Genomic DNA, 26937 nt, shown 5'->3' on the forward strand with positions numbered 1-26937 from the left:
CACAGAAGGCCACACTACCTACCTCATCTGCTAGGCTTTCCGTGGGCTCAGAAAACTAGCATCAGAGGAGTGGTTAGGGTCTGTTGTCTTATGTCACTTGGTCGAATAACCCAGAGTGCAGAGAATACATTTGTGTGTGTGCAAGTTGTGCAGGCTGTTATGAATCTCTCTGTGCTGTTAAGTACAGTGCTGAGCTTCTTGGCCATACAGGAACATGGTAATCTTCTGGGGCATGTACCATTTCTCCTTATCGGCCCCAAGGCTCCCTGTCTCAAACTTTGATAAATATAGAGTAGTAAACAGAAATCTGAACTAAATACTAAAACTAGAAAAAGTAAGAGACATGACATGTTCTGTCCTTTTTTTTTTTTTATACAGATAATGTGAGAGCTGTGGGAGGGGGATAGAATTTAAAAGGAAGTTTCCATTTATGCTGATGTGTTGGGCATCATGAATATGAAGCCAAAGCTTGAACTATGCTGACTTACGGACATGAAGGACTGCACTGAAGTCTAGTCCTGATGAGACCTAAGAACAATATTAGGAACAGAAAGTTTGAAGTGGACTCTGACCTCGATTAGAGATTGGTAGAATTCAAACTCTTTAAAACAGCTGGGGCTAGTATAGAAGGTTTTCCTTGCACCTTTCAGGTACTGAGCTAACTTTTTTTTTAGGTACATATTTAAAGTTGATACTGAACCTTAAAAATCCTCTAAACTAATGGGTTTGTGAATTAATATTGAGTGTGCACTCCATTCGAGATGAATTATTTTATTATTAAAACAGTAAATATTCAATAGCTTTTTTTAACATTTAACTTATTTCTGTAATGCAATTTTCAGAAAGACTGATGAGGTTTACTTGCTAAAATGTCTGTCAATACATGGTTGATGCATTCCAGTTTTATTCTGAGTTTTCACACTTTTCAAATTGATCTCAAATTCGCGCACATTTTATTTCAAGTTAAAATCGAAGTAGTTTTATCTTTTCTTAATATGCATGTAATATACCTCTGCTGGTGGTCAGTACGTACTTGCCTCCACTGCCATAAACCTTTTCCATTTTCATACCAGATCATCACACTTGGATGGGAACAGCTGGTGCATACCCCTGAGCAACAGCAGATCCCTCTCCCTGTTTTAAAACAGCTAAGGTATATGTTTGGCAGAACCTGAAGAGGGGTGCTTTCACTTATAACAGTTCTTCAGAGAGAACTGATGTTTTCTTTGACTCTGCCTGCTTATAAACACAAGGAGGTTTTTTGCTTTGGCTTACAGTGGAGTTGTAACATTGCTGGCTCTAGAGTACAGCACTGCTTTCTGGTCAGTGTTTAATAGGTAGCTTAGAATTGCATATTATAACTGACTTTTTAAAATTTTAATTAATGTGGTGTTATGGTTCCTTGCTTGGTCAAATGGCAGTAATCAAAGTATATTTAGAAATCATAGAGGTCCCTAGCAAACAACAAGTAAAGACAGTGATTCCCTCTTTCTGTGTTTGAATGTCTTCTTGGAACTAGTACTTATGCTCAAAGCATAGGGTGGGTTCATCCTTATGCAGACTTGGTCAGAACTCCACACTTTATTAATTTCTCCCTTATTGTTTAAAGCTTATTACACGAGACTGCTTTTAAAGAGTCATTACAGGCTATATTTCAGACTCATTCAATTCATAGTTTAACAGGAAAGTCATTTTCAAACTTATTTGGTATATGTCTAACTTCCTTTGTTTAGCAGAAGGGTAACACATTGATAAGGTGCGGAGTAATGAGGCTAGCCTGTTACATTTTTTAGGCTGTGCTTATACTTATTTTTCTTTTTAATACAACCATTGATAAATGGGATCTGGGAAAAATGTGGGTTTCCCCCTTTACCTGAGGAAAACATGGATTTTTCACTTTAATGGAGAAACATGCAGACTTTGTGCTTTTGCAAAGAGCTCTCTGCAGGCTGGCAGAATGCTAGCCTGCAAAAGGCTGTGGGGAGCAGGAGGGCAGTCAGGCAGGTGGGGCAGCCTGGAGAGCAGCTCCCAGGTAAATCTTGAGGAAGAAGCCCTCCTAGAGAGGGAGCAAGTGAGTTGGGCAGATCTGGGGGGCTTGGGGTCCAGGGCCAGAATACATGGCTGCCGGGCCCTGACAAGGAGCAGTACAGCAGCTTGTCGTGGGGGGAGGGGGCGGAGGAGGATCCATGCCCCCCAGACCAGTGCACAGGGTGGGCTGCCTGCTGTGGGCTCAGGCTCTTTGCCCTGCTGCCCTTGCCTGGAGCCTCCACAGCCTGGCAGGTGAGACTTGGCACAGCAAGGCAGAGTGGGGCCGGGTGCAGATGCTCTGTGCTGCTGCGGGCTTTGCACTGCACTGGTGATGTGCCCTCTGCTCACCCCACAGCAGTGGGGCAGTGGCACTGTTGCGCAACCCGTTGCTGTGGGTTGTGCAGGGGATGCATCGCCCAGACAGCATGGAGCTTGCAGGACAAAGCTTCTCCCCGCCCAACCTGGCTTTGCCCTGCTGCACCTGGTTCTACCCACTGAGCCACTGAGGCCCTGGCAGAGGGCAGCAGGGTGGAGAACCAGAATCTGCCCCTGCACTTTGCACAGCTCAGATCCCCTGGAAGTGTGCACTGCAGCCACCTCCTCTCCCCCCCCTCCCCCCCCGGGTCCACTCCTGCTGTGCCACCAATGGGCAAGTGGGAGCCAGGCTCTGCCACAGCAACTGCCACCATGGGTGGCACCTGGGACTTGGACACTACTGCATGGGGCTGCGGACCAGGCTCCCTGGCCCTGTAGCCCTGGCAGCTAGGGGCCCACTCTGGCAGGGTGGGGTGGGGGTCAGGGGCATGTGGGGGGTTTGGGGTGTGAGGATCATTGGCAGGGCCAGGGGGCTGTGAATGGGGAGTGAGCGGCCTGGACTTGGGTTCTGTGAGCTAAGGGGGCAGGGAGAGCTCTGATTTTTTTTTCCATGATACAAAAAACCCCAAAAATCAAATACTAAAATGTATAGTTATTTAGAATTTATTGCATTATATTATTGGTAGGCTTTCAAATCTATTTAAAACTGTAAATATATCAATAATATGTTGTGTTCAACTGGCCACGCCCATACGTACACACTCATACACACATAGTGGCCTTTCATTTTAATTGGGTTTCGTGGCTTTTATGAGAGAATTTGTGAAATTTTTTTTTCTTAATCGGAGAATTTGCAATTTATCAGGGGAAACCAGGAATAATGCCCACAAGTGAAGCAGAGGTGTCTTACCTTGAAACTCTACGTGAAGAAATACAGCTAGTTTAGCTGAATTTTTGTTTTGTTTTATTTTTTTTTTCTTGTTTTTAGTAGTGACTTTATTAAAATTTAAATACACAGAATTCAAGAAAAAAGCTTACCTATGTGGAGTGTTTTGCAAGCCTAACTTTCTCGGGTTAGATACTTGAAAAGTTATCCTTTTTGTACACATGTCTTTCTTCAAATAACACTTCAGAGGGTGCAGGTAAGTTGTTTTTGTATTGGAAGATAGCCTTCAACAGTGTTGTAGCCCGTATCAGTTATGTTTCTGCTTATCTCATTGAACTAAGTAGCTGGTGATAATCTGGAACTCTTCAGAGATTGTTCTATGAGCGATATTAGATCTACCGATGGGGTGAGAAACTATTTGGAGTTGAACTCCCTGCAGGGTAGCTGAAGAAAAGGAGAAGCTGAATGAATTGACTGGCATTGCTCTATTCCCTTCCTATAATATAGGATCAAGTAATGTAGGGATTGTTTTAATGAGTGCTAGCTGACTGTCTTTAAGGGACTGCGCACCTACTGGTGATGACCAGAGTTCATCACATTGTCAGGAATGTAGATAGAAAGGAAGCTTCAGTCTTTCCTCTGATAGATTGTAAAGTCAAATCTCTACGTCTGAGCACATCCATGCTACAAACTTTTGCTGATGGAGCTGTGTACTACATGCAGCTCCTCATGCTGATCAACATTTGTATGACAGCAAAAGCCCTTATTTAGATGCAGGTACATTAGCAAAACTCCTGTTGTGTTTTCACTGGGGCTTTTCACTGGAAGGACTAGATAAAAGCATGGTTTTTCTGGTAAAACCTGTGTCCACGCTAAGATGTTTCCTGATGCATCTCTACTTCCTGACAGTGTTTGGCTGACATTTAACTCTTGTAAGGGCAGCTCACAGGAAGATTGGTAATGGATATTAAAAATGTTAATCATTCTATTTATAGCTAAAAACTTAATTTTCCAGCTTATTTTTATACATTCTACTTTTTTTAATGTTTACTTTTTTTCTTTCTGTATCTTCTCCAAATAAGGTGTGTAAACAGATTTGGCTAGGATTATTTGATGATAGATCATCGGCAATTCCAGACTTCAGGGATCCACAGAAAGTAAAGGAATTTCTACAGGAAAAATATGAAAAGAAAAGATGGTAAGGTAATTTTTTTTCTATAAGAACTATTTTTGTAAGTGGCTCAAGACTTTAAAAAAAATACACATAATTTGACTGACAACAATCTTTTCATTCTTACCCAAACTGAGTGCAACTTTAGGTGAAGAGAAATTAACTTCTCGGCAGCTAAGTAGTGCATTGTACTCTACAAAAGATTTTTGTAGATGTTAAAACATTACATTTACAACAGGCTACTTGTCTGGATAACATTTTGATGAACAAACACTTATAATAAAAACCAGTGTTGGACATAGTGCATATAAACTTGTCTGGCCTGATCTCTTTTTTCTGAGAAGTTGAACTGGGTGCTGTCTTACTCTGCAGCTTTTGACGCTCCCCAGCGGTAACATACTACGCAGGTGGGAAGTTCTGTTTTCAAGGTTTATTTCTGTCATTCCTTTTAGCTGAGACAGGAGAAATACTGTGCTCCACATAACTAGACAGGTGGCAGCTCAAATTATTTGACAGCAGCCTCCCTGCATGTGTATAGGTACCCCTAGTGTTGGGTGGTCTTCCCTTGCCTTTGAGAATTCCAGCTGTCTACTCTTAAGCCATCTGTTTGAAGTCCATCTTTTTATTAAGAGAAAAGCTATAATGATGCAAAGATGTGACACACTAAAAAGCAATTCGTTTTTTTTCTCCTTGGTCTAGAGCTTAAAATAGCATGTCTGAGGACTCAAAACAATAATTCTTGAATTGTTGCCTTGTAATTGATGTGTGGGAACAAAAAATCCTGTTAAATGATCATAAAATAACACACTGTTGTTCTACTCAGGTATGTTCCTCCAGAACAAGCAAAGGTGGTGGCTTCAGTCCATGCATCTATATCGGGGTCTTCTGCAAGTAGTACAAGCAGTACACCTGAGGTGAAGCCACTTAAATCTCTTTTGGGAGAATCTGCACCAGCATTGCACTTAAACAAAGGCACACCTAGCCAAGTAAGTAAGTAGTAAATTAGGTTTGTGAGAGTTTTATATTAATTTAATAAAGGGAATGGTAATGGATCATGTTTTTACAAAATAGTTAATTGTGGCATAAGTGGGATACTTGTAAAAGGAGAGTTATCAGTAGTTTTCATGTTCTTTTATTTTTTGTGGTCTTTCAAATTGGGGCTGAAAGTCTGAAAACTAAACTGCAGTTACTTGACTTTTTAAGAACTTCAAACTAAAAAGTATAGCCTGTTCCATTCATAGCATGCAGTATATTGGCGGCACTGCTAAAAATCCTAAAGTTTTCATGGACAAGCTTTTGCTTAAATGTTGTAGATGGGGAAAACAAGTTTGTGTTGAGTGGTCCTCCCTTGTATTCCTATTGGAATTTGAGAATCTCTCCTGTATACTCTTAAGCTGTCTGTTAAACTCCATCTTTCAATTAAAGGAGGCCATGGACAAGACCTGTTTTCTTAGTTAGTGTTTGCTGATGTAAGTAGTGAAACTCCATTTCGCCTGGTATTTTTCAGTTTAGCTCATTGTAAAGATGGCTTATGTTGTCGTAGTTGTTCTTTCTAAAGTGTATCTAAATATTTTAGCCTGGCATAGAATATTTCTTCAACCGTCTGTCTTTAGAGTTAGTTCTGTAGATCATATAGTTGCCTATTTTTAACTGCCATAAATATATTATGTGTATGTTCACTATTACTATTTTACTATTTTGTATGTTCTGAAAGAATGTTTCTTTTATTGCCAAATGAGGTAGAGATAGTCCATTAGAAGAAATGTATAATGAAATGTAGTATGTTTATAATATTACAGGAGAGTAAAATGTTTTGAACAAGTTTGGGGTAGTTTTAGTCTGTAAAAAGGGTAGAATTGAGATTTGAACGCAGTTTTGGAATTTCCTAACTTGAAGTTTTAACCTTACAGCACTTGTGCCCTGTTTTAGGAAATCCATTAAATAGAAAACTTTGAAAGGAGCTTGGAATTCAAACCTATAAGTCTCTGAAGCACTGCTGGCTTTCAAACAGTTGCAGATATTGCATACAATTTTCATAATTTGGACTTTGTTATAGACACTTTTTGTGTGTGTAGAAGGCAGCTTAGTTGGTGGAGATCTGCAGAGCTCCCTCAGTTCACGCCTTTGGCCAATTTGAAGAAAATGCTTCTGTATACCTGCAGAGGGAAGCGGGAAGAAGGACTCTGCCACTTCTCCAGTGTTTATACACTCTGGGTTAAAGCATCACTTTTTTAAAAGGAGCTCATTGTTTAATTTAACACACTTTCTATGACTTGCTGACCATGGTCAGGCAGGAAAAGAGTTTTAAACTGGTCCTAAAGTAGCCTATTCAGTTCTGTCCTTTTATAGTTTCTTGTAAATATCCTAAGTTGGTAAAATATTGGCTTTCCTATTTAACTAATTAACATGTTGTTTATAGTCCCCTGTTGTAGTTCGGTCTCAAGGGCAGCAGCAGCAAGAAAAGAAGCAATTTGACCTCCTCAGTGACCTTGGCTCAGATATCTTTGCTGCTCCTGCTCCTCAATCAACTGCTACAGCAAATTTTGCAAACTTTGCACATTTCAACAGTCATACAGGTAAGATTGCTTTATAGGTTTTTCATTTCAAATTAAAAATATGAAACTAAGCTGTTTTATTTCTTCATGGTGTATAGGTAGGACATGGCCATACTGTCTACATCAGCGATTCCCAAACTGACAGACTGTGCACCACCAACTTAACCATACAACCTTAAGTACCACCAGCAATTCTTTCAGTTAACCCTTAAGTACCACCAGCAAATTTTTGCCATAAAGTAATTATAATAAATCTGTTAATGAGTACCACTGACAGGTTGTCTGCATACCACTGGTGGTACCCATACCACAGATTGGGAACTGCTGAGTTAATAATGAAATATTACTATGCCTTGGGAGTGTTCAGTTGTATTAGTTAACATCTTATTTATAACAAGATGGTAATCTAGTGGCATGATTTGTTAAGTTTATAAAGATATATTTGATTACATAAAATGGTGGTTTAGTTCCTGTTACTACCATTTTTAGTAAAAATAAAATATATTAAGCTTTCTCCTTCATGGAGGGGAAGTAAAGAACTGGAGAAGGAAACAAGGAATCAAAAGTTGTGAATCACTACTGGACGAGACCTAAGAGATGACAACTGAAGGAAGAGCGAGTTGGTATAGGAGGGAAGACCTCAACTTTGATTTGTAGTTTGAGAGTAAGCATAATGAAACAAATGTTGAACATAAATCATGGGGCTTGGTATAACACTATGTGTTTAGAATGGCTTGGAATAAAACGCCAAACCTGAAGAGATGTTTTTTCCTTATTATTGAAAATAGGGCCTCAATCCATGTGGGCTTTTCCTGAATGGCTAACTTTTTGATTCTGAAGAGTAGTTATAGCTGTGATGCTCCATATCTGTTAGCCACTCATGGCAGACTTTGCTACTAGTTAGGGTATATGTCTATTGCTATGCCTTCACTTTCTTTATCCATTTAGATAGACCTAGTTATCCCTTGGGACTAACGGCCACAATATTCTAGAAGGCCAATTAAGACTCCATATAAGAGAGAACTTCTTTACAGTCTGAGTGTCCAAAGTCTGGATCACAGAGATGGTGCAAGCACCTACTCTGGACTCATTCAAAAGGGATTTGAATGTTTATCTTGCTGGAATCATTTGATCCCTGCAGACTTCCTGCCTCTGGCAGGGGGGCTGGACTCGAACTCATGAGGTCCCTTCCAGCCTCTAATGTCTATTAAATCTCCTTGGTTGGTTTCTCAGTTTCATAATGCTGCCAATAATGAGAAATACTGCTGATGAAAAATCCTGTACTAATATGAATAGTGAAATGTCTTGGCTGGATTGAAAGTCCAATCTGTTTAAGAAATGAAACAAACAAACAACCCCTACCCCCCACATTGATCAGAGTACAAAGGGCAGAAAAATCTATGGGTTTTCTTTTGTAATGAGGTGCCAAAAATGCTTAACAAATACACTTCAATTAGATGAAGGCGTACCTTTAAAACAATTAGATTTTTCCATGTTAAAGGAAGTTTTCCTGTTGGTCACAATATGCAATTAAAAATTGGGAGAATGGGGGAGGCTTCAACACAATTTATAATTTTTTCAGTAATGACAATTACTGATTCTAGATGAACCTGAAAAAACTACAGAATGTTTAGTGTGAAAAGAGAAAATGTGTTCATTCCCAAGTCAAAAGGAATGTTTATCACACACTTAGATACAAAACTCACTGTGACTAAACGGAGGGTGTTTCTGTTGGAGTCCTTTCAGTAGTCTGCAGCCACAACAGACACCTCCATCTTTTCCAGGCAGACCCAAAATGCTTCAAACTACTTGGTTCAGAATGATGCATCTATGTGCAGTTATTGTTGTGACAGTAGACCTCCACAAATCCTGTAGTGCCTTGGGTTTATCGATAGAAGAGTCAAACTTGATGACATGTTTTGAAAATTATACTTTGGTTCCCAATAGCTCTCCGATCTCAACTCTAAGTCCATTGTTCCCTTCCAGTTCATTTTCAGCTGTAACCTCTTTGTCTAACAAGTGTGCTCCAATCTGAGAGCCACAAAGGTTTGAACAACTATTGCAAGATTGTTTTTAAAGTAGTACATTCTTGTATATATTGGATTTTTTGCGTTTTCAGAAGAATATTAATCTTGTGAATTTTATCGGTCAGGGCAGTACCTCCAAATAACTGTTTCAGCAAATTGGTATCACCTCCATATTGTATAAATTGAGCCTCAGCCTGCATGCTCTCATTCTCACCTTCTTTATAAGGTGTCAGTAAAACAAATCTTAGCACAGCAGTTCCCAAACTATTCCCTTCTCCCCAGGTAGTAGAGTTCTATTTTGAACAAAGGTGAAACTTGCCTAAGCCTGTGTGCTTTTCACTGTCATTCTTACAGTTTGTATAATAAGTAGTTTCTAAAGGTGGTCTGAAATATAACCAGCTGTAATGAATGAGGTGCTTTCTAGTGTTTTCACAACTGTTCATCTGACTAGCTGTTTAATAAATGCAGCTTTCTGTTTACATATAAACTTCTCTTTAGTTTTTAAATACGTAGGGTTAGATGCTTTTTTAATTGGTTCTCTTCCTACTAACCCTCTCTACTGCTAGCATCATCTTCGATAATACTTAAAATATCAGCATTTCTCTAACTTACTTTTTGGGGGATGTTTAACTTAAGGTGTAGCTGACAAGGTTTGTGCCCTGAGAAAAAACCCCGAGTGGTGGTCGGGAACATACTAGGTACTGGAGAGAAGGGATGGATGGGGAAAGGATGGTCAGTCTTGCCTGCCTCAGAACATCCTAGCTGTTTCTGCCCTGTTGTTTGGCAACCTCTGGCAGCGGCAGCTGCTGTGGTACCCCACATCTAGCTGCTACTTTGCAGCCTGAGGTAGCTTTTGAGAGACAAACTCCCTGAGGGACTGCCATTCCAGTGAGCTGGTGCCTTGTTTACTTGTTCCATGTTATGATACTGGCTTAACTCAACTGGGTCTGGGTTAATTTGGAAGCAGTGGCTAGAACTTTACATCCAGAGAAGCTTTGTATGTATATGCTAAATGAATGTGACCGGTCACAAGAAGTATTTTTTTTAATATAGTGACGTAACCCTGTCCCGTCCCGTGTGTTGTGTCCGTCCCTGTCATCGTCGTCGTCGTCCCCCCCCCACCCAAAAAAAAAAAAAAAGATTCACAAATTAGCATTCCTGCCTGGTCACTAAAGTCTACAGACCAGTATAGAAAGTGCTCTGAAAGTCCTACCTAGCTGTTCAACTTCCCTCTCTTGGGTAGGAGTTGGGCCTAGTAAATTCTAGTTCCCTTGCAGTGTCATGGTGCAAAAGGAAATGAGGCAAGAGTACGAACCTTGCACAGTGTCACTTTTAATGCTTAATGTTGCTCGTGCAATTTGTGTTAATGGTCCATTATACTTAGTGTCTAAAAGGAAGGCTAAATAGGAACAGAGAGGCTTTCTGTTCACTCACTTTTTTGTTTCCTTGTTTGGTTTGGTTAATTTTTATGATTATGCTTAAATGAAGTAGTGGCCTGAGTGCTTCTGTCTACATAATATACTATCTAAAACTTTACAAAAGCCAGGTTTGTGTAGTAATAACTCTTATTCACCATCTATATAGCTGAGAGGTAGACACAGTTTTGTACCTGGATTTTAGCTTAGATTTCTTATATGCTTCTTTCCCAGACTTGAAAGAGGATGGTTTCTACCCAAAAGTTTGTCTAACATCTCTCCAAATATGTAGCTGGTCCAATGAGATATTGCCAAACAAACCTTTCTTCTTAGTGCTGAGTGTGGATATTGAATAGTGACATATTGCTGTTATGCTTGAAAGAAGTAAGCTTTACAAAAGTGGGAGTTCACTGACAGGATCATGACAAGTGAACATGAAAGGTTTAAAACATGGTTTGAAGCATTTATATTGTACTTTGGATGAGTGATATATTTCATTTGTGCTTAAAAAAAAATTAAGTTGGTAGACATGACCCTCAGATCACCATACCATAAATTCAGTTAATACATCTGTTTTTGTTTTTTCATATCCATTAATGTGTTTTGTTCCTTTACAATTTACAGCGCAGAACTCTGCAAATGCAGGTTTTGCAAACTTTGATGCATTTGGACAGTCTAGTGGTTCGAGTAACTTTGGAGGTTTCCCCACAGCAAGTCAATCTCCTTTTCAGCCCCCAAATACAGGTAGAATTACTAGAACTTCTGATTAATCTATAATATAAATTCCATATATTTTTTTTTTTTTAGGTTGATAAGTACTTAAGTTGAGTTGACTTTGTATATCTGTGTGCTTGAACACAGCTGAATTATCTGAAGCTCTGGGGAAACCTGAAATGAATGCTTTCATCTGTTTGGTGTTCTTGGTGTGTCGTCCCCCCCTCTCCCCTGCACTATTGGGAAGCCTAATTTATAGCATTGTAGCTTATTAGCTCTACACATGAAAATCACTATAAATTTAGGAATATTAACTCGTATTGTTGAATACTTATACTTATGGAACTTAAAATGCGAACCTTTCAAAAGTAAGTTAGTGAAGTATGAACAATTTACCACAGCAGTGTGTTGTAAGAGGCTATTAAGATTTCATATGTAGAGTGCTGCTAAAAAAAAATATTCCTATTTTTTCTTTGTGTTTTAAATTTTAATTATGCATTTAAAACTTGCTTGGGCTGACTGTTGCTGTTTGTCTAGATCTTTGGCTGACTTCTTTATTTTATTTTCCTTTCCTTTTGGAGTGTGGTATCATTTAAACTTTCATTTTTTTAATTTTCTTTCTCCCTTCTTTTGTTAACCTCTAACCCCCCACACATTTCTGGCTGTCCAGCGTTCAGAACGCTTTCATCTAGCTGCAGTTTTGGTGAATTTACTTCAGCTTTTCCTCTCCAGGCTGTACACAGTAAGTTCTACCCAGTGGGAAATTCGGCTTGTTTCATTTTATTCTGCTGTTGTGTAACGTTCTTATTTAGTGACAGCATTGCACACTTTTCACCAGTTAACTTGTGTTTAGGTTTCCAAATACTTGCTCATAAAACCATTATTTAACTGTTAGAGATGTGACTTGGCTAACTGAATATCAATTTATACCATCTTGCAACATACATTTATGCACTAAGGAAACATGAAAGAAGTACTATTATTTTACCTCCCCTTGTAAACTAAAATACAGTATAACTGATCCTCTGGACACATGGTCTTAAGTCACAAATTCATGCCTTTCTAGATGGTTAAACATTCTATTGTGCACACCCAAGAACTGGAGCTTTCAAACTGATTTCTCTATATTTAGAGATCAGTAGCATGTGGTGTGTTTTTTATAAATATAATTTAGCTTTTCTAATCCATGTACTAGAAGGCAAGTGGTCTCAGATGTCCTGTGTAGCTGTTTTCTTCTATACTCACTCCTCAAAGCTGTGGTGTCTGTCTGAATTGGAGGAAGCCAGGAGATTTGGGAGTAAATGACTGTCTCACTCTCAATCTTGGCATGGTAGCATATTGTGCTATCTTTTGGATGTTCAAATCAAACTTGTCTGTAGTGTACTGAATTCTAAACTGGTCAACTATATTGAACCATTATGGAAAATAAGCCAATTGCTAGACTATGACAGCAACACAATTGAGCTGTCGTATTTTGTGGTTTACAAATAGAAAAGTACCTCCAATTTTCTAGTGAAATATTTGTTGCTTGAGCTAGTTTGACTTAGTGTTACACTGAAACTGTAGTTTTTGCACATTTTTAATTGGGATGTGTTTTGAGTTAGTTATGGTGGTTTACCTCAGGTTTTGAAGTTTGAAAAATGTGCTTGTCAAGATTTTAATTCTGTGGGAGAAGGCTTTTGAGGGAGCTTATGGTATATGGTGTAACTGCCTAGTCTACCACAAATGAGACCAGAATAATAGTACTCCTAGGTGGAGTAGTACTGCTACCAAGTGTTTGGAGAGACCACCTAGCCTTGCAGTATCCATTGTGTTTAACTTATTTTGTTCCAGGTGGGAGTGCTGGATCAGGGAATGCTAACTTTGCTCACTTTGATAACTTCCCCAAATCCTCCAGTGCTGATTTTGGAGCCTTCAGTGCTTCTCAGAGCAACACAACAGCAACTGCAGCCAGTAAAGCTGCAGTGAATAAACCAACTCTCCAGTCAGCAGACAAATATGCAGCTCTTGCTAACTTAGATAATATCTTCAGCACAGGACAAGGTATTAACTTTTGTTCTCTGACTTGTTTTTATTCTTTCTCCTGAGATTGGTTGTGCTTGTCAACTGGTAACAGTGCATGTTGTTCTAAAAGCTCTGCTCTGAAAACTTCTTCATGCTTTCAATGTTTTAAACACTCCTGGGTTGTGGTTTGGCTTCACAAAAAAGCATACTTTTTTATCCATATAGTTATCTGTTTAAAAAAAACCTTATCAAAGGATCAATGCCTTTTTATGGCTTAAAATTTGGCATCCTGGTGCTGTTTCAATGGTGACTATTCAAGTAATACATTTTTAGGTTTCTAGAAATTATTGAAGGCATCCCAGCTGAAGTCTGAGGTAAAGATTTCATAGACATTAGGGCTGGAAGGAACCTTGGAAGATCGAGTCCAGCCCCCTACCCCAGGGGTAGGAAGTCAGCTAGGGTCAAAGGATCCCAGCAAGATAAGCATCCAAATGATTACCTTTTATGCTGAACATCTACCATTTTACAGCTTTCCCAGATGTTTGTACAACTTGGTGCTTGCTTGAGCCTCTTAACCACTAGCACTTGTAATGAGAATTTTAAAGGATGTCATCCTATGTATGCTAAAGTAATTGTGGGTTGAATGAGGTCAATAGCCAACTGTAAGAATCCAAGTTAAATTTAAGTCTAATACACTAAAATGATAAAGAAGTTAGTAATTACCAGGCAAAACTGGTATGTTCTTCACTTTAAAGCTGTCAGTTTGGGAAGTGACACTTACAATGAGCATTAAATTATAGAGAGGACATTGGCTGACTTGAGTAACTATAGTGAAGCTTTTGTTTTTAAAGCTATTTCCTGTTGTAATAAACAAATCTAATAGCAATGGTTAATACACATGCAGCAGGGTAATTCACTGTTTTAGTCTGGATCTCCCCTGGCTTTTATGGATCAAGAAGCTGTGCAGATGTTCAATGATGTTAAAAATATAGTAGCTCCTGCACACCTTGGTATGTGTTGGCTAGCATGACCTACCTTATTAAGTGCAACTTATGAGAATATCCTATTACCAAGTTTAGTAGAAGAGACAGAGCTGTTGTTGTCTGTCTTTGCTTTTTACTAGCTTAGCTCCTCCTTTTCTTTTTTTTTCAGTTCATTCTTTCTATATGCCAGAAAGTAGCTGTTACTTTTCAACACACTCTGTCCACTTTTAGATGCTACCAGTTGTTAACAGGAAATTTAAAAAAACCCTGTATTCTCCTTTTATAATATAAAATACCATGTATGTATTTGGCATTTAAATATCTCCTGCAGTTTTAATGGAGATAGCTGAGAACAAATATCTTTGGAGGAAAAATGATTTCATGCTGTTCTTTTGGAGTTGATGCATTTGATCTACATTACTTTCCTTTCGTGACTTTGAAAAGTAGCTACCCAAAGTAGGGTTAAAATGAAAATGAGCAATCAGTTGTAGGATAAGTCGTGTAAATGCATATACCACCTACCTTCTGGACTCAATCTGTGGCAGGACTGAAGTCAAATTAGGTTACTTATAAATTAGTTTATAAAGTATGAAAAAGTAGGGTATAGTTTTCTTGTGCGTTTTGAGGGAGTAGTGAAATGAATTTTTTTTATTCCAGCCTTCTGTAATTCATTTGTTAGCTTTTCATGCTTTTAATTTACTCCAAATGTCCAAGAATGTCTCAGTGTAATATTCAATACTGTATTCTGAAATAAGCCTGCGGGTTAGTCATGGGATTTTTGGAGAGTACAAAGAATACTATAAAATGTAAAGCATGAACTGTCTGCTTATTATGGGGGAAATGAAAAGCCATTGTTGACTTGACCTCTATTAGGTTAGCATTAAAAGCATAGTGCTTCATTTTTAAGTCACAAATACGAGGATTTTTTTTTTTTCATTTTTGCATGCAAATGTTCAGTAGTTCATGGAGAGTGACCTCTTTCAGTGCTATTTTTAAACTTTTAAATCTGATGTATATCTATTTTATTTCCCTCAGGTGGTGGTGAACAAGGAAGTAGTTTCAGCACTGTAGTTACAGCATCAGCAGGTCCTGTTGTATCAGCCCCAAGTCAATCAAGTGCATCTTCAGACAAGTACGCAGCTTTAGCAGAATTAGACAGCGTATTCAGCTCTACAACAACATCTAGTAATGCATATACTTCCACCAGTAATGTTAGCAGGTACTTTCTTGTCAGAAATTAAAGCAACTTTCAAAGTAACTATCTACAGGCAGAAAACAGCTAATAATTACACTATTTTTCAAAAACGTGTATGTATGACTTCTCTTATTTTTTGTGTTAGATCATAATTTAACTTTTGGAGCAGTATGTATGGGTATTTTAGCTTTTGAGAGAATGTGGTTTTGATAGCAATAGTTGGTTGGACTACCCACAAGAAGTTGTAAAATAAAAACTTAAGACTAGTGTTTGACCAGCTTTTGCCTTTCTACACCTTTTGAGATGTACACACTACATTGCTAGAGAATAAAAATTTTATACTTGCAAGCAATTCTAACATAGCAGCATAAATGGCAAACACTCTATTTTGAATAATATGGGTACAGTAGGCTCTGCTTTATTGTATATTGGCTATTTGCATACTTCTAAGAAAAAAAATCTATTTTAATTAAATTCCATCTGGTTACTCTACATATCTGTTTTAGCACATCTTAGTTTGGGTTTATGCAGTATACTAGGAGAAGAAATGATTGATCAAATATCGTAAAGTTTTAAGTGTGCAAAGTTTGAGCAAATTTTTTTTAAAAAAAATTTGCCTGGTGAATGATTATATACAGCTTTTTAAAGTCATACTTAATTGTGTTATGGCAGCTACATTAGATCACTCAGCAGCATGTCTGAGATGGAAATTATGTATTGTGTGGGATTTTCTTAATTTATTCATCTGTACATTATCAAGCATAAAGGCACAGTGGGGCTTACTGTCATTGAACAGCAAATACCATAATTTTTCAGTTCATTTACCAGTGAATCGCTCTTTTTTAGAGCTGGTGATTTAAATATGGGAAATGACTTAATGTGCAGTGCCACATTTTTTATAATTGAGAAGTACCCACCCATTTCTAGTCTTTCCCTGCTTCTTCCCCTTCCCCCTGCCCATTTTGCTTCTTCAGTTATTTGGATTTTATCATTAGGAATAGTGCTGTGCAAAGCTTCGGTCCCTGATTTTGATTTGGCCCAATTCGGTGACCGAATCTCCAAATCCAGTCAGAGGACCCTTTAATCTCTCTGAATCGAATCGGACATAGAGGCAGCTTTAAATGTTTTATCTACATACCTCTAGATAGCGAGAACTCATGAGTGGTGCGATGCTGGGGCACAGGGAGCATCCCACAGAAGCATGGGGGGCTCCCCAGCACGCTCAGCAGCAAACCTGGAAGAGGACCAGAAGCACTTCCAGTCCACTTCCAGGTCTGCTGGGAAGCACACAGGGGGTCCCCCCTCCCCCCCCCCCCCCCCCCGGGCTCAATGACTGATGCCTCCTGGGTCTGGGCGGGCACCTGGGGTCCCCCGTGGCAGATTGCCAAGCTGGGGAGGCATTGGGGGGGTGGGGGATGGCAGTGCGCTCCCTGGCAAACCCAAAAGTAGACCAGAACTACTTCCAGTCCACTTCGGAGTTTGCCGCTGAGCATGTGGAAGCCTCCCTCTTGTGGGAAGCTCCATGTGCCCCAGCATTGTAGCATTCACAAGCTGTGCTGGTACCTCGAGGTATGTAAAAAAGACACTTAAAGCTGTGTGTGAATCGCCGGTTCTCCAAATCGGCATCAAATCTTCGGATTTGGCCGAATCAAATTGGGGACAGTGATCTGAATCAACAAGCCAAATCACTGTCCCTGATTTGGGCTGAATCCAAATCTGAATCTAATAGGGCCTGCTTTGCACACCGCTAATTAGGAAATAGATGCTGTGCAAGTAACAGGAATCCGCTGTATTTGTAATCCAAATGGTGCCAATCCCCTGCCTCTGAAAGTAATGAAAACTAAATGCTTGTAGCTACTTTGCTTGGAAATGCAAGTTTCCCTAGAGCTTTTGCTTGACAGTTTGTCTTTTTTTTTTCCCAGTATCCATACTTATACACTTTTCTCATAAGTGTATAATATAGTCAGTTTTTGAGCTTGGCATCCCAAATTCAGCTCTTACACCAGTGGACTATATAGTGTTTGTGCATCTGTTAATCAACATCCCTATCCTATTTACGCACCATAATTGTAGGAGACTTAAATTTTTAAACAAGCAACTCTGACTTCACTGAATGTGACTTATTTTCAGCAATGCTTTTGGAACAGTACCCGTGGCTGCTTCCGCACAGACACAGCCTGCATCTTCGAGTGTGCCTGCTCCATTTGGAGGTATATTAAAATATTAAACTTATGCAGACTGCAAGCAAACGGTATATTGACTTTTAGTTTAGTGTATAGTAAAGCTAGTGTTGTCGCCATCATTAGAGATGTTGGCAAAAAAATGGAATCCCTGCTAGTGCATGCAGTAAGATAAGTAGTTTTTAAGAAATGGTCTGCTAAGAAGATGGTGCTTGCGTATCTTTAATGTTCTAACTGGATATGACTTTGTAACTGACATATGGTGTAATAAGACTCTAATCACTGCTGTGTAAAGATTTTCTCTTTTTGGAAAAGATTGATTGATCTTGTGTGTGGCTTTTTTTTCACAGCAACACCTTCCACAAATCCTTTTGTGGCTGCCCCCGTTGCCCCAGTGGCACCTTCAACAAACCCATTTCAGACCAATAGCCGAGGAGCAACAGGTTAGGAAAAAAATGAGCCTTGTCATTTAAGGATGTAAACCTTTCATTAAAAGACTTGTGCTTGTAGCTTCAGAATGCTTTTCTTATTTATATAAATAAATAAAATAAATAGCTGAGAAATAGCTGATGGTACTGTTTTGGTGACCACTTCAAATTTTTACTATCCCAGTTGAGATGCATAGTTTCCTAGCTATTGTTTCAGGTCTTGAGTGCTCTAGAAATATGTCTTTCCTCCCATGTCATTAAGAATAGAAATCCCTTTAAATTAAACTTTGGACTTCTGCAGCACAATTCTGTGGCAAGAGCTGGCTTCTGTGGAAATCACGGAACAATGACTCCATATGCAAAATATGAACTGGAGAAGTCATGGCGGTGTTCTTGCTTACAAAATGGTGCTTGTGGATTTAGATACTGACCAAACTTATTTTTATTTTCTGTTTAATTTCTGATATATAAGGCTGAATTTTGGGATAAGCCCCATCTTGATAACAGGATTTCTGCAAACTTTTACCATGGATTGTCTCTTAGCCAAACTGACTAAATCTTGCTTAATATTCTTGTTACTGACTGTTGTACCATTTTTATAAATTCTTCTCTTCTCTGTTTTTTTTGTAGGCTGTTAAAAACATTAGCCTTTAAGAAGCCAGTAGAGTTGACTGTGTGGGTTGGCCAGACAGTAACCACCTGTGAAAGTAGCTAGTTAAACTACTTCACTTTAAATGTCATGCAGTTCAATCTCTGATTGTTCCCCTACTTTCAAACTATTATTTTTGGAAAAGTTTTTTGACACATTTCTGTAATGGAAATTTAGTAGCAGATTTAAAAAAATAACTATTAGCTATAACATACTTTTTTTTCTACAAACCCAGTGCATATATTAAGATTACTTCATCATGTAGTTTTATGTGCGTGTGCGCGCGCGCGCACACACACACACACCCCATGCATGTAGTTTGAGTGAGTTTTGTATGAACTGTATAATACAGGTATACTCAGCTTATAACATTTCATATACTATCTAATTGTTTCACTGCTTATCAGCAGACTTGGTAGGTACTAAGCTTGCTTATTGGAAGGGTTTTATTCTAAGGAAGTTCTTTATGCCCTGCACTTAATCAGATATAGCTATTTTTAATTGTATATTTATATAAGACAGAACTGTTCTTAAATGTATAAGCAATTTGACATTGTCTGGTCTTTTTGTGGCTTCCGCAAGGCCTCTCGGGAGCAATGCACTCTCACATATTTCCTCAGGCTCATTTTGGTAGGTGGCCACACTTGTTATCTGAGTTTCATGTGGCTAATTGTTTTATTTGCCTGTGAAAGCTTACTGCCAGCTATGTGGTTCTTTGCATGTAGAATTTGAGTAGGCTATCTTCCATATCTTAAAATGGAGTGGGCATGGATGTGTGTGGTGGCATTTGAGGAGAAAAAAAATCACTTAGCTACTTGATATAAATAAATTGAACTAAAACAGCCATTGTTTACCTCCATGGTCACATTAATAGATGCTTACAATCTGAGTGATTTACTTTTGAAGCTTGTGTTCATTGTCGTTTGACACCTGTTAAGGCTGTCCCAAACCATTGTGCATTTTTGTCGCAGTGCGTTTGGATTTGCTTTTTTTATCAAGCTTCACTGCAAAAGTCTTTGGTTAATGGTAACTTGTGAAAGTAATGTCAGTGCATTGTTTGTATGTACTTTTTGTCAATGATATGTTTGGTTTATATCCCACGCGTGGTGTGGTGTGGTATTCCCTTTTAAGAATTCCTTCCCCACCAACCCCCCCCCCCCCCAATTATCTGATGAGTTTAACTGCCAGTGTGTTCAATACAAAACACTGATTTAGAATTTGTTTGTACCTGTTTTGTACAAAAAATAAATTAAAATTTATAGTGCTATAAAAGAACGGGTTTTAATACTGTAGTGACAGTCCTGCAGAAATGCCTGACATTTATGTTCATTTCAAAAGCTCTTCTGTATAACCATTATTACCACATTACATCCAAAAGGATTCAGCTGTCTTGTTGCTAGTCTTTTGCCTTTGCTGTGCTGCTGTTAATAAGCATTTTTTTAAAGATGCATAGTGTACTGCATAAATGCAGCAAGTTGGTATAACTTGGAATCTTCAGTGGTGAGGTAGATTACAGAAACGTGTGGTGGTTTTAAATCCTATTTTAATTTATAGGAGAATTGATTCTACACTAGAAACTTTGTCTCCTAATAAAATGTGCAGAACACGAGAGTATTTTAAAAGGACACTGAGTAATGTGTTTAAAACTTTCTTTTCATTGAGTAACTCTGTAATCCATCTAGGAAATCTGAAACTTTTTTTTCTATGCTGAACAAAAAAATAGGGAAAAAAAATAAACACTGGCTTGCCTGTAAATGCTGGTGCTAGTATTTAACTCTTGACAAGAATTAACTCTTAAAAGTTATTCAAGTAGATGGAGACCATGGAAAATAATTCCATGAAATGCATGAATACTGATATAACAAAGCTTTTAAAATCTAGTAAAATTAATACTTTAAAGGTAACTGGAGCACTAAGTTGAATAAAACTTGTGGTGAATAAATTGGCTCACTGATCCTGGAATTTTGGTGTGATACTGATACTGGTAGTTGTATGGGCATTAAGATCTAAAAAGCGTATGTGGTATCTGTAGTCAATTGCTGGTAGATATGTAAGTAATTGAATGCTACTTTCCCTTACCAGCGGCAACGTTTGGCACTGCATCCATGAGCATGCCTGCAGGGTTTGGAACACCTGCCTCCTACAGTCTTCCTACTAGCTTTAGTGGCAGCTTCCAGCAGCCAACATTCCCAGCGCAGGCAGCTTTCCCACAACAGACAGCTTTTGCTCAACAACCAAATGGTAAGTTAAAACATAGAAGAATCTGTTCGGTCAAGTAGGAATACCATATATAACAAGCATCACATCACATCACATGAATGAATTCAGCGTTTTTATAACACCTTCTTAATAATTTTAAAAAGTTGAGGGCTGTAGAGCTTTGGATAAAAGTAGTATTTTTTTCCCTTGAGTTTTAACAGGAAGGAAAAGGTCCAAAAAGAGAGCACATTTGAATGTAGTGAGGATGTGTAACTTTTCAATGTTCAGAAATAACCAACATATAGCTTCCTCTCAAGGAAAGCATTAGGGACAAAGGGAATAAAAGCAGAGGCTCCCTCCTCCCCCCCCCCCCATACTTTTGGGATTTAATACCTTTGTGTTGTTAATAATTTAGAACATTATAAAAAGTTTACCTTTGTGTATATGCATACGTGGGGAGGAAGAAAGTGGGGTGTTTATGAACCATAGCCTTAAGAATCAATGTTTTCATGTGACCACATCATTTTATTTAAAAATGTTGATATTTTATAGTATTTACTACTTTAGAGAGAGATTTGGTTTCAGCTGTTTTATATGAGAATTCACAGTGAATTAAATGGGAGCAAATTCTGGACAAAGCATTTTTAGTAGACCTGTATCAATGCAGTACATCTTGCTCATCTGGGGGAAATGTTTCTATTTTGGCAAATAGAAAGTGGAAATTCTTTATTTAAAGACACTTTTTTAATGCTCGTTCAGTTATAGTAATTTTCTTTATTATTACTAAAATTGGAAAAACTTAAAATTGGAAAATTTAATAGCGTGATAAATTGACTAATGCATTTGGCTCTTCATCCCATACATAGCAGGTAAGCTGCACATGGAAGTGAAACTGACTAAGTTTCTATCCATTTTACTTGTCATGTGCTAAAATACTGGAACATTTTGAGTTGGAAGCAGGCTTGAAGTACTTTTAAAGTGTTTCCCATAGGAATGAAAGTAAAACTTGAAAATTACTTGGGTTTGGTTTTGTTTGGAGGACAAATTTGACCGTGCAATACCCATTTAATACTGCATAATGTAAATTAATCCTTTGGCCTTGTTGCAGGGCAGACTTTCATTAGGTGAAAAGTTTAACATATGACCTGGTGATGGTAGTGGTTTCCTAGTGAGTAGTTTTCTGTCTTTTTATGTTGTTATTGGCACAATCTTTAAAGCTATTGTTTCATATTCTCAAGGTGCAGGTTTTGCTGCATTTGGACAGGCAAAGCCTGTAGTGACTCCATTTGGACAAGTTACAGCTGTTGGAGTATCTAGTAATCCTTTTATGGTAAGTAAGTTATTACATAATGGTAATAAATCAAAAAGATGCAATCGCTAACACATTTAGAGACACATGCAGCCTGTTTTTGTTTCAAATTAGGCAAGGCAGCATTTGAATCCTCCTAGATGCAATTGAGCATTCTGATGACATGGCATTCATAAAGCTGCTCAAATTGAGACAGAGGTATTTATGTATCATGCTCTTAAAAGGGGTGTAGCTGTGAATAAAATCACAAAAAAGCTGCAACATAAAATAGTATTTTTTTCTGATCAGATTTAAATTTCTTTTTTTTGTTTGTTTGTTGTTTTTTTTTAATTTTGTCATGTAAAGTGCTTTTCATTATATTTGATTTCTTTTTTTCCCTTCTATATGTTTTCAGGCTGGTGCACCAACAGGACAATATCCAACAGGAAATTCATCGACCAATCCTTTCTTATAGCCTTATAGACACTTTACCCAAAAGAACTCTTATGTGGTCACTTAACATCTCTGCGCCTCTTGCACTGTTGTCTTGTTTCACTGATCTTAGCTTTAAACACAAGAGAAGTCTTCAAAAAAAACAAAGAGCCTGCATTGTGTTTTAAACAAACCCCACCCACCAGGTAATAATGTGCAAAACAGAGGGCTGTGGTAACATCTTTTAACCTGTGAATTGGCAGGAGAAAAAAAGTAGCGGTATCATGTATATTAAAATTGGCTAATAAGTTATCGCAGATACCACATTCATTATGCTGCAGTACTGTACATATTTTTTCTTAGAAAATAGCTATTTGTGCATATCAGTATTTGTAACTTTAACACATTGTTATGTGAAAAATGTTATGGGGAAAAATAGATCAGCCATTTTGAGGTGCTGTTGTATCTCTTGGAATGAATGACCTACATAATTTTAACCATTGCTATTGGAAGTCATGAAGTTAAATTGGAGGTTTTGTTCATTTCTCAAGATGTTTTCCTTTCCTAAGAGCTCTTCTATTTATACATGCCTAAGTTCTCTAATGTAGAGGGATATCTGTCTGCATAATAAAGCTGATCATGTTTTGCTACAGTTTGCAGGTGAAAAAAAATAAATATTAGAAAAAAGATTTTGTGCGTGTTTGCTGTGTAGGAACAAATGAGTTGAAAGCAGACGCCCATATTTTGGCTTCCTTAGTTTGTGTTCTGTTCATAGAAGTGGAACTATAGGCTTTATAAGCAAGTTCAGATAAAAGATTTTTGGGCACACTTGTGGTTCAACTTAATTCTGTCTAGTGTCAGTCATTACTTCATGTGTTTTCCTTAGCTGTCATTTACATCAAACTGTTTTGTGGATAGGAGATATTTTGTTTTTTAAGAGAGCTGAAATCCTTGTACTTGCATTTAAGGAATTCCATTTATATTGGAAGGTTCTATATTAGAAAGGTGCAGAAGGGAGCCATGAAGTTTCCTTCTTTCAAATTAACATTTTACTTTTATTTTTGGCACTTAATCTAGGTTTCCGGTCCCAGGACAGTATACACCCGCTTAGTTTTCCATGTTAGTTAAAATTATACTTATTTTTCATCTAAACTTATATTTAATATATTGCTCACCAGATCTTTAGTCAGTGTTGCTTAAAACATTAGGTTCTTGAGCTGTTCATGGTGGCAGACAATTTTTTTTTTTTTTTTTTTTTTTTTGTGGCCCTTCCTCCATGTAATTTTCTCACTTATAGTAGAAATGAGCAATATTGGCATACATGTTATGGTATAACTGTTTACAAAATGGACACAAATCCTAGTGCTTACAGCCAAGTAAAAATTTTGGGGGAATAGAAAGAAACTATTGAATAATGCTGGTTTACTTGTTTTGTTTGTTCTGTTTCATGCATGCTGAATTTTTTAAAGTTGTCCAGAAGGCTTAGGAATAAATGGACATTTAGAGCATTAGTTGTGCAAAAGTGCGATATACTGTGCATCAGATTTAGACATTTGTGTTTAGGCATTTGTTTAGCTCTCTAGCTACATTGCGTACAACTGATGACTTAATAACAAAAAGTGCTGGAGTGACAAAATACTTAATGAATCTCCATAGAAAGGAGCTAATCCGGGGGACAGGGAGGGGGAAGAACACAGGGCAAAGGCAGGAAAAAGCACCTCTGAATATTTGGAATGGACATTTAAAGGGAACTGTCATTCTCTTGGATTTTGGGGAGGGCATCTATTGCTAATTTAATGGCAGCTGCTCAATATAAACTCTGTTTTACTTTGTCCAAAAAAAAAAAAGTTGATGTGTATGATAGTAGTGTGTAGGGCACACATCCTATCAACAGGTACCCTGGCCCTGTCGCATGGTGTATGATGTTAGAAGCCTTGCGACTTGGTCACCATCTTCTTGTCCCTTGCCATGTCACATGGTGTATGATATTGGAAACTCTGCCCTGGTCACATGGCACGTGACAGAACCTCCTGGCTGTCATTTTGGCATCCATTTTGACTGCCATGCTGGTCCCAGAATTCCCTGCCCCCCATATGGTCTGTGACATAAGAAGGGCTGCCTATTAGGGCCCCAATGACTGCCCCTTATGCTGCATGGCCTGCCATAGACCACATGGCATAAATGCCGCCTATCAGGTAATGAGGTGTGGGGGGAAAGGAGGTGGTTGTGACTTCTCTAACAACCCATCCTACTGCCCTTAACAAATTTGTGGGGGATTTCGGAGGCCTCAGGCCTCTCTGAGAGTGGTGCCGAGCCAACCAGGCTGAGTAGACGTGTGATGTCCAGTCTTCAAGCTCTCGGTCTATCTGTTTTCCAAAGCCGACCATATGTTTTTCTGAGCCCAGGCTAAGGCAGATGGAAGAAGATATGGATTCTTACATTATACCAGTAAGACCCCTCATCCTTGCTTTAGCACTAAGACTTGTCAAACACTTGCAAAGGAAGCATTATCATAGTGATAGTTCTGAGGAGATTTAAAGAGAGCAGTCCTCTAACCCAAAGACTGCCTGAGGTGCCTCAACCTGGTCAGGAAGCCCATGTGAACATGCAGCAGGCCTGTGAGTTGGAGGCCCAGTCTTCTGGAGTGGATGTTGACGATTTGGGAGAAGAGGGGTACCTTGCTCCAGACCCTGAGTGGGAAGAAGATAAGGGAGCAGAGATACTAGTAAGTCTTGAAGCATGCCTGGGGGGGAGGCTTGGGACCATGGTGGGGTATGAATTGGCTGAGGATTGATTAAACAGTGACTAACAAGTTGGGGAGGGGGTGTTTTTTGGGTTGTTTAATCCCCTTTGCAGTTAGATTCAACCTTTTTAATGACCCCAGAAAGCCTGCACACCTGTAACCTGATACTGGAGAAGAGAAGCTGCTTTTATAAAGAACAGAGATCTGGCATTTCAGAAGACAATACTGTGACTTTCTTCGAAAAGTAGTTAGGAATAGAACTAGCAGGTCCTGTTTTTTGTCAAAAACGTAAAAGCATCATGAAAGCTCTTGTGTGGGCTTTGGGAGTTTTTTTTGGCATAATGAAATATTGTTTGAGGCTTTTTGACAAATGTATGGGAAGTGTTTTTGACATGTGGTCAAGGTAGTCATGAATGTCTTACCTAGCTAGGTGAAGACATAAATCGGACAATTCAGGAACTTTTGTGATAAGGTCTGTATGGAAAGTGTTTTAAATACTGTTAATGCCATAGGCTATGCCATGAATGGTCTCTCTCTCTCTCTGAGAAACGCTTACCCTGGGTATTCCTAATGCTACTCTTTATGGGTTGATTAGTGAGGAAGATAAGCCTTTGTTGTCTTACACTGAACACTTAATTTGACACTAGAAATGATAAAAACCCTGCTAAGGAGAAGGGTTTGGGAAAAAGTTTTAAAATGTATTTTTACTGGTGTGTGTTCTGCTTTTTGATGGGTGGGCTTTGGGTTGGGGGGGACTTTAGTTCTGTGAATGTGTTGTAAAGATAAAACCAGCAAGACTTGACTACCATGCTTATTTACCCCCATGCTTACATTATACTGAGAGGCAAAATTATAAACTTTCTGTAACTGATTTGCAACCGTTAGCTTTTGCTTTAACCACTTGCATGAGAGCAGAGGACATTATAGTATCAAAACTACAACCAAATACAGGTGTTCTGAAAATATGGATTTGAACAGCAACATTGCTAACTAGTTACAGCAGTATTCACTGTACCACAGACAGACAAACCTGTCATTGACACTAGAAATTTTGTATCACTTTTTTTATGAGCATATTTGGCTTTGTTTGTATCCTGCTGGTTCATTTCTTGGGCTGCCCTTGTTGAACCATTGAAGTGAGACTAAATCACAACAGTGATTTTTGGCTGAATAGTTTGCCATTTGTTTCATTGACTTGGATATCCAAGTACATTCATATGGGGAGGGGGTTTTGGGTTGAGAGTGAATTATTTCTGAGTGTGTTGTAAAGATGAAAGCAGCAAGACTTAGCTATCACTTGAAATGATAAATACCCTTCTTAAGAGAAGGAAGGTTTAACAAAAAAACACCAGTAAATAAATATTGTACAGATTTGATGGAAATAAAGACTGTTTTAAAATACGTTCTCACTTATGTCATGTTTCTTGGGGAGCGTGTTATAAAGATAAAACCAGCTTATGTAACTAAAAAGCAGCCATGGGTTACCTGCATAAGTGTATTGTAAAGATAAAGCTAGCTTACGTAACTAAAGTATCTTAACTGTATGAAAACAATTTTTAATTGTAACTTTGTTGGATAGGTTTAACACCAGTACAAATTTTGAAAAGGCTTAACCGGGCTGTACCCAACGCTGCCCCCCCCTCCCCCCCCCAAAAGCATGCATGTACGCACACACTTTCAAAAGCTTATTTCAGAAAATTTATCTTTCACTGTCAGATAAAGACA

The 26937-nt window shown here is 38.4% G+C and overlaps 1 protein-coding gene across 8 annotated transcripts in view; it reads left to right on the forward strand.

Moving 5' to 3' along the window:
- The window catches only part of AGFG1 (ArfGAP with FG repeats 1), a 72802-nt gene extending 46189 nt beyond the window's left edge, over window positions 1–26613 (forward strand). For 2 of the 8 annotated variants that reach the window (XM_059730963.1, XM_019491735.2), the window contains exons 3-14: window positions 4312–4427; window positions 5224–5386; window positions 6820–6976; window positions 11022–11141; window positions 11782–11853; window positions 12945–13154; window positions 15134–15317; window positions 17424–17503; window positions 17824–17916; window positions 20633–20791; window positions 21988–22079; window positions 22453–26613. In XM_059730963.1, coding sequence (XP_059586946.1) covers window positions 4312–4427; window positions 5224–5386; window positions 6820–6976; window positions 11022–11141; window positions 11782–11853; window positions 12945–13154; window positions 15134–15317; window positions 17424–17503; window positions 17824–17916; window positions 20633–20791; window positions 21988–22079; window positions 22453–22512 — 1506 coding nt within the window. In that variant the 3' untranslated portion in view covers window positions 22513–26613. Of the gene's footprint in view, window positions 1–4311; window positions 4428–5223; window positions 5387–6819; window positions 6977–11021; window positions 11142–11781; window positions 11854–12944; window positions 13155–15133; window positions 15318–17423; window positions 17504–17823; window positions 17917–20632; window positions 20792–21987; window positions 22080–22172; window positions 22257–22452 lie in introns of all 8 variants that reach the window. The other 6 variants (XM_019491736.2, XM_019491737.2, XM_006258320.4 and 3 more) reach the window with 6 other exon arrangements.
- Window positions 26614–26937: the final 324 nt, after the last annotated feature.

Source organism: Alligator mississippiensis, chromosome 7, assembly GCF_030867095.1.
Source record: "Alligator mississippiensis isolate rAllMis1 chromosome 7, rAllMis1, whole genome shotgun sequence".
Taxonomy (NCBI): domain Eukaryota; kingdom Metazoa; phylum Chordata; order Crocodylia; family Alligatoridae; genus Alligator; species Alligator mississippiensis.